General features: G+C 36.0%; 1 protein-coding gene across 1 annotated transcript in view; it reads left to right on the top strand.

Moving 5' to 3' along the window:
- The first annotated feature begins 1,201 nt into the window (after positions 1-1,201).
- Positions 1,202-8,586, top strand: part of LOC110037232 (protein NLP3) — a 42,322-nt gene continuing 34,937 nt past the window's right edge. The window contains exons 1-2 of the mRNA XM_020741830.1: positions 1,202-1,530; positions 5,158-5,720. Coding sequence (XP_020597489.1) covers positions 1,362-1,530; positions 5,158-5,720 — 732 coding nt within the window. The 5' untranslated portion in view covers positions 1,202-1,361. The remainder of the gene's footprint in view (positions 1,531-5,157; positions 5,721-8,586) is intronic.

Raw genomic sequence — 8,586 nt, 5'->3', positions numbered from 1 at the left:
AAAGAGAGAGAGAGAGAGAGAGAGAGAGAGAGAATAAAGTGCATAGCAATATAAGTTCATAAAGAGTAAATTTAACAGTCTATTATTGAAAAATTACCCCTTATTTATAGATCAAAGGGGGATCCAGTGAAGCTACATGTTTATTCTTATTTTAATAAAAACGTTACGAGTAATTACTACTCCCTTTCATATTTGAAATTGATTCTAGGACTCTTTGGTATCTGGAACTGACGTTGGCACTACTTTATATTCATAACTACTTGAAGAGGAGCATTTGATGGTCTACTGTCATTTCTGTTGTTGATAATTTTTCAATCCACTGGAAGGTCTTCCGTCGACCTTCATTGGAGAATCCTTTGTAAAAACCTGCTTATCGTTAGGATAAACTTAGATTATCAGACAGAGGGGGTGTATCATGCTAATTTGACAAACACCTCTCTTTTGGACAAGGTATCTTCATAGATGATCAGATAGATATCCAATGGGGAGACCTTTAGCGATTTTTGTGGAGAATCCCGAAAGCAGTCGGGGAAACTAGATATAGATTACCGTCCCTTAGATCAGGTGTTTCAAGTTCTTCCGTTCGAGTATGACTTCATTTGGTCGACCCATGATTCTGACTGAAGGAAATGACACTTTGCTTCTTCGTCTTTTTACTATCTTGATGCAGTCCTTTGGTGTCTACTTAGCTAGATCCGTTGAATTCCCTCAAAATTCGTGTGATCATATTTTTAATTATAAATTTTTCTACTTTATCATCTTGTTATTTACATAAAAGTCATACTTTTTTTTTGAGATATTTCTCTTTAATCTCAGCCCATTTTATGTTGCCCAATATTTTTGACATAGAATATTAATTTTTTGAATCATAATTGCATGAAGATCGACATACATATTTTTGTTAGTTTTTATTTAAGCTACAATTATAATTCTTATTAGCTATTTTGAACCATTTCAATATATAATTGATTGTTCTCTATATTATTTTCCATTAGCTTGAATAATAATTAGTAGGGATACTTATATAGAGACCACCCTAAACACTGATATTTACAAATTAGCCAAATAAAAATTTTTTTTGAACCATCACATTGATCTATTTACTTTTGCCACAATTAAATTATTGAGAAATTATTAAAAATTTTTAAAAAATAAGAGTTAGTGTTTTACCGTGAAATAGCAAGTTTCGGGTGAAGCAAACTGCCGCCGGCGCATAATACTGTTATGCGCGAGGTTCTACTTAAACACTTGCTGCGGTTCGTCGTCCATCATTATGCGGTAACAAGCTTGGCGCCGCCCTGGTAGTCCTCAATCTCGTGGAATTTGCAGTCGCGGAAGAAGGGGAGTGCCATCGACTCTCAATGGACGCCAGCTATCTGATTGACCTCGATGCCTCCTCCGCCTTCTTCTCTAACCCTCCGTCGCCGCTACTCCTCTCGCCGTCTCGGAGTCTCCCGCATCCCACTCTATCACATCCTTCCCCTACACCTCCCCAAGGGATATTTATCAACAAGCTCATTGAATTCCCTGGTTTGTTTGCGTTGCACCGAAATTTTCTGATAAATTTTGTTATAGGATATAACTTAGTTATTAGGTGATATTAAGAAGTTATTGGAACATCTCAAGAACAGGTTATTGGGGTTATTAACCCCAATAACATCTCAATAACCTCCCAATAACCTAACAATACATTCCGCGGTTCGGCGCTCGTCCTTTTTCCTGTCATTCTAGGGTTTTGTGAGGTTATTGAGGGTATTAACCCAATAATAGCGACATAATCCTTCAATATCCTCCAAAGAACTTTCATACGCACGCAATTCTACGTTCGTAAATATTTTTTGCGTTTGGGGCAGCTTATAGGCTGCGGCGGCGCTTTGAAAATTTTACCGTCGGTTTGGAAGATGCGTTCCGGCTGCATTTGCAAAAACGGTGGTTTTGTTTTTACATTAGGTCTGCATTTCATTAAGACTCTGTTTGGCGCAGCTGCAGCTTCTCAGCTTTTCAGCTGTAGCTGCACTGCCTTAGGAAGCTGTTGCGGGGAAGCTAGCTGTCTGTTGTGTACATCGTCTGCCCTAACTCCCTTTTCGTGTATCGTCTGCCCTAGATCTCTCTTCGCTCCCTCTCTCCCATCTTTCTCGACCCTCTCTTTTGCGCACTTCTCTCCCTCTCTCGCGCGCTTCGAAGTTCTCCTCCTACTTTGCAGTTAGACCCCCAACCTTCGCTACTCTGTAAGTACATTTCCTAACTATCGATGTGGAATGGTTTATATTGTGCGATATTATGCTCTCTGGCTTGCAATTTCTATTTACGCTTTTACAGATTTGGTGACTGTCGATGGATTTGGTTTAGGGTTTGCAATAAATAAATTCAACTTTTATATATGAATTTTTGGAGCTTTTTTTTTGGTTTCTCTCAGTTTCTTATGGGTGCAAAACGAAAATGTTGGAGCCTTTGTTATGGTCTTTCTGAGATTAAACTGTGTATTTTATGCACGTATTTTGGGTGCAAAACGAGATTCTCATTTTTAGAGGGTGTGAGGAAAATCAAAATTGAAAGTCATAGATTGTTTGACCGTTTTTTTATTAGGCTTTTTGAATTATATACATTTTGATTTTTTACATGATCTTTTCCGGTGGATGAGATTGAAGTCCATCTTTTTTTGTCTGTTTGGGGCATTTATGATTTATTACTTGAGCTTACTTTTGTGATTTGCGGGTGCTAGATGGATTCATCCATTGTAAATTGTTACTTATTTGGGGCATTTTGATTTTCAAGATTAGCATTCGTGGTGTGTGCTGGTGTTTGTTGGGGGTGCATTTTGATGAGGTTTGCTGGATGGTTTGAGCCTCTATCACATTTTTATAATGAAGTACATTCCATTGATATTTGGTTGAAGGTTTTTTCGTATGAGCATGCTTGGAATGTTTAGGAACAGTCTAGGATCAATACATCGAATTGAGCTTTTGGAAATGGTGATTTGGTCAATACCACCAATAAGAATGAATTTCCTTAGTCGTGTTGCTTACATTGCTTCTATGGGTATTGATAAAAATAAAGGTGATGATCTCAGGTTTAAACAAAGACCTTCTCCTGCTATTAATTGAGGTACAAACTTATGGATTTCTCTGTTGAAACCATCTCAGTCCTCTTTTGCTTGGCAATTAAACTATAAGTTACTTCCTCTTGATGATACTCTTAAACTTAAAGGGCTACACAATGTTTATATTTGTTTATTTTGTTGAAATGAGAAGGAATCTTTGCACCATCAATTTTTCAATTGTGCATTTTCTTTGGACATATGAGGGCTGCTATCTCTCTTATTTTAAAACTCATATGCGTATGTGCGGGATCAAAATTTGGCTCACTATACTATTTGTTTGTTTCTTTGGATTGAAAGAAATCAAAGGAAGCATTATGTGGTGTGGAGAAATGCTGAAGGAATCCTTACTATTGTCAAATCCTTTATTTCTGAAGTGGTTGCTTACACTTCCTCTCGCAAGCTTCCTTATGATATGGGGTTGTTGAATATATAAATATTTTACAAATAGTTTATTAGTTGCAAGAGAAAATTAAGAAAAGAAATCAAAACTAAAATTTTGGGTCGACATACTTGCTTGAGTGCTTTATGGATGCAGTTTATAAGTTGATGTTGATTTTTTTTTTTTTTGACTTGAAAGAAATATTTTGTTTTATCTGTTCCCTTTTATTTGTTAGCAGCGCAATGAGTAGGAGTAAAGAGGTCGGATAATCGACCATGTGGGATAGAAAGGTCACTGTTATATTTTGCGACATCTGTTTAAGGGAAATCGAGTTGGGCAATAGACGCACCAGCTATTTTAACAATGAAGGGTAACAAAATCTCATGACAAAGTTCAAGGAAATGACAGAAAAAGATTACTATATGATGAAATTTAAGAACAAGTAGGATCAACTAAAGAAGAATTAAAAATTATGGAAGGAACTAAAAAGAGGATCCACAGGATTGGGTTGAGATCTAGTGAAGTGGACAATAGATGCTTTAGGGCTTTGTGGACTGAGAAATTACAGGTAATTACCTATTCAATGAATACTTATCTCATTCTATATACTACTGCCGATAGTGATCGAGGTTCGACAGTATCCCTGGAGGATATTGTAACATGTGACATACTCCGTCTTGATTACAAAATTAATATTATTATAATTTAAATTGTATTTCTAATAATATTTTTCATTTTCTTATCAATCTTGATACTCACTGATGAGTGAGGATTGCTTCATATTTTTTCTGTAAAGTTATGTACTAGTTTTTTGCTTCTTTAGTATCAAATATATTGTCAATACAATTTTGTTACAAATAACACTACCAAACAGGGGCAGAATGATTATTTTTAGACAAACAGCTGTAAATCAATTGTTTTCAAACAACTGCCCCAAACAACTAACCAACTTATCCAAATAAGTTACTGATCAGGATAAACTGTTGATCTGGATAAGCTGCAGTTGCCCCAAACAGACCCTTGGATTATTTATGATTATTTGGCTAGATGGTTGCTTATTTTTCTCCCTTGTGGTCATGAAAATTTAAATCCAATGCTGGTAATGAATTTATTTTAAGTTATTAGAATTTAGTAAATCTTATAAATCCGAATTTACTAAATCCTGAATGAAAAACTGTTTAACAACCAAATTCTCTAAATCCCGCAAATCCATTTGAACTGTTTGAAAAGTTATGCGTAAATCCACCGCGATGCCAATCACTCTCGCTGTAAATCCCGTAAATCCATCGTTTCGTGGGATTTAGGATTTATGGGATTTACGGCTGAAATCAGTGAAATCCGGATTTATCATTTCAGTACTTTGATCTTGTCCAAAATGATCGTCTGGTAAGACTTAACTTAAATTCCGCACTAAATCTGTTACCAGTCAGCCCCATAATGTTTTTGACCTTCTTTACACATATTTGTTGATCCTCCATTTGGTTTTTTTTAAGGTATCATTAGTGCAGGATGGTGTTAGTATTTTTTGTTCATAAAACTTGTAGCAGGTAACAGAAGTGGGCAATAATTGCTTTAATCGTTTTAATATCAGTCTGTCTTCTTGAAGCAGCTTAAAATTTTGGAAAGGAGTAGTGTAAGATTAATCTGATTGTTTATAATCACTTTATTCTTTTTGTAGGACATACTGATTCTGAAAAGGAAGATGATAATTTGCAAAATGACAAGATAAGGTCTTCTCCAATGCCGTCAATTAAAGAGGTTTCTGATTTTTCCTATATGATGAAGGAGAGGATGATGCAGGCGCTACGATATTTCAAGGAATGGACAAATCATCATGTGCTGGTGCAGTTTTGGGTACCTGTAAGGAATGAGGACCGATATGTTCTGACGACATCTGAGCAGCCCTTTGTGCTTGATCCTGATGCTAATGGACTCCTTCAGTATCGAACTGTGTCATTGATGTACTTGTTTTCATTTGATGAAGATAATGATGGGGCTCTTGGCCTTCCAGGCCGGGTTTTCAAGTTAAAACTGCCAGAGTGGACACCCAATGTGCAGTACTACAGCAGCAAAGAATACCCGCGTCTGAGTCATGCTCTCCTTTACAATGTAAGGGGAAGTCTTGGTTTGCCAGTTTTTGAACCTTCTAGTCAGTCCTGTGTTGGTGTTGTTGAGCTTATAACGACATCAGAAATGGTCAACTATGCTCCAGAGGTTGATAAAGTGTGCAAAGCTCTTGAGGTTGGCATCTATTTACGTGATTATTCCTTCCTTGGTTCCTTTTTTTCCTATAACCTGCTTACTTTTGTATTATTTAGAGGTCAGTGATATTATGATGTTAATGTTATTGGTATGTGTAAAATGGTGAGGTTTATTGTGTGTCATTTTTAAAGATGAAGCGTGTTTAGATAGCTTGAGACAAAGATTGCTGGATCACTGTTGTTTGTAGAAAACAAAAAGACTATTGCAAGCATACTTGAAGCTTCAAGCGAAGAGCGGGGAATGAGAGAATGTTTAGGGGAAAACATAAACAAATTTTAGTGATCAGCGGGGTGGCTTGTTGTCGAAGTATAGGATTACATACTAGAGTTGACATCCTTTAGCATGGCTAATGAACCCATATTTGTAAGTATTGAGCAAGGTTAGTGGTAAATAATAGGCTATACAAAGAATTACACGAAAAATATTTAAAAAATTTATTATATTTAACTTTGTATTAAACATTGATCGTTGTCTAATAGGCGAGAACACCTGCCAAGTTTCAAGTTGAGGTTGAGCATCTTTGATGACTTCGTCTATATGAGAACCCCTAGTTAGATTGGTAAGTAATTTGGTTGAGTGGTTAAGTTTTGCAGGCAAATGACCTTGATGATTGTAAAAAATTTGTAGATGAATTTGGGTGACTGAAAAATTTGGGCTACCTTAACCTTGGTGAGTACTGAGCTGGTTTCAACTATTGACTTGTATATTTGGGTTCAAGCTTCCATGATGATTTGATCAATAAGACCATATACTTACCTTATTTGGTGAAGAAGATATAAAAAATTAGAAATTATAAATTTGATGGCTCGTTTTTAAGAAGAAATGTATAGGCTATGAATGCCACCTAACCATCTAGTCACATATGAAACTAGACGGCTGGTCAAAGTTAAATGGAGAAGAATGGCAAATGCCCTCTATAGGTTGCTAGATGAAGTAGGCATATGTATAAGTGTATGCGTCTAAGTTATCTATTATAAATTAAATCTTACGCTATATGCATATTCTTTATGTTATGTATGACAGGTATGTTAGAGAGGCTCGAGGATGACATGCTGCCGTCTATGTTCAACATGATAACTCATATACTCGATTAATATTTTTATTCGAATCATAGACGAGTGTTTTTCAGACCTATGAGTGAAAGATATTTAATTAAGGTCCTAGTTTTCATTACAAGTAATATTGGTACTATTAATCATAGAGCATATAGAGTACTCAATATAAAGAAATAAACATGTTATATAATAATATGTAGAAAAGAGAGTATAAATCCTTAACTACTTATCCTCAAAAGGCTTTATATTTTAAAATCTTTGGCAAAATAGATGCCAGTAACACAATAATATCATAGTTTTGATCGCATCTTGTTACAGTCATAGAGCTATATTATTCCAATCATTGAATCATGCTATATGTTGCACAAGCCTAGACTATAAACACAATTGGGATACGACAAGTACATAGCCATACCAACTACTGTTGTATTGCATATTTTCGTCAAATTGCTAACTATATACTCAATTTTGAGGATATTAAGCTAATAATTTATTGCAAAAGTGTATGTGTTCATATGACAATTCAATAAACACATGTCAATTATTATGGTTTTAATGATATGCATGAATGTATTTATGCATTTATGTGTGATATGCACAAATTAGTAAATCCCTTTCTTTTATTTTCCATAACCCAAAACTTGCTCTAAAAAATCAATAGACCAGTTGAACTTCATTAAAAAAAACCAAATGAATATTATATTGACATTTAGATATATATTTTTTATAAACTCCTTATGTTTCCCATTTTTCCTTCACATCCTCCTACACAACCATTTACCCAAACATGGCAGCTGCATGACATCAAAATTTGGAAAGAGATAAAAATGGCACTTCTTTGCTTAATTAAAATTAGCATAAGGGTATATGCATATAAATATATATCTAGATTTCTTATCTTATTACCTTTAATACGTCGCTTATAAATTCATTTTTCATTCCAATTTACCTGCCTGTGAGTACAACATACATTTTCCTATTTCTAGAGTTTTGCCTCCGGCTCATGACACGATAAGAAATGAAAGGAATAAAAGGTAATTTATTAGTTTAAATGAATGTTAAATGCATATATTGGAATCCCATCACAACCATATAAATAATTCTCACCTTAAAACCTCCCAAAACTTGCTATGCTCTTCGGTTTTTCCACCGTGCTTCTGTACCGAGATCAACAACCTTCTTTCCCGTTGTTCCCAAGTTCTGCCTTTGTCTCCTCTCACAAGTAGAGGCTTTACGGGAGAGGTTATAGGGGAAAAGGTTGAATAAACTTGATTTATTATATTTTTAATTAAGGAATATAATTCTGGGTTCGTTTGGGGCAACGTCTGCCCCGCGACGCGTTTTGAAAATGTCAGATTCGTCGTTTGGAATCTGCGGTGTGGCGTCGACGTCCATTAAAAATTTATGTAAAACGTGATCGTGGGTTCACCCCCACTGCCCGCGTTTCTTCATATGCGTTTTACCTCGAGGCCCCTCTCTTCTGTGCATTTCACCTCCGGGATCCCTATCTTACGTTTCTTCTCTCTCGACCACGCTCCCTCTCTCATCATTCTTCTGCCCTAAGATTACTTCCCTAATTTCTCTTCTCTCGATTCCCTTGGATCCGTGGCTCCGGTGGCTAGGCGTTGTTTTCGGTTGGCTATTGTTGGTTGTGAGTGGTTGTTCATGTGACCCTTACATACTTCTCCCTCTCCTCCCTTTTCTTTCGCTCGATCTGGTGGTTTTGTGCACCCTGTGCTTTGTGTGGTGGTTCCTTTTCATTGGTTTGTGGTTATTGCGGTGGGCAATCA

The sequence above is a fragment of the Phalaenopsis equestris genome, unplaced genomic scaffold (genome assembly GCF_001263595.1).
Source record: "Phalaenopsis equestris unplaced genomic scaffold, ASM126359v1 Scaffold000002, whole genome shotgun sequence".
Lineage (NCBI taxonomy): Eukaryota > Viridiplantae > Streptophyta > Magnoliopsida > Asparagales > Orchidaceae > Phalaenopsis > Phalaenopsis equestris.
The sequence above is the reverse complement of the archived record's forward strand: the minus strand, read 5'-3'. Positions and strand labels throughout refer to the sequence as shown.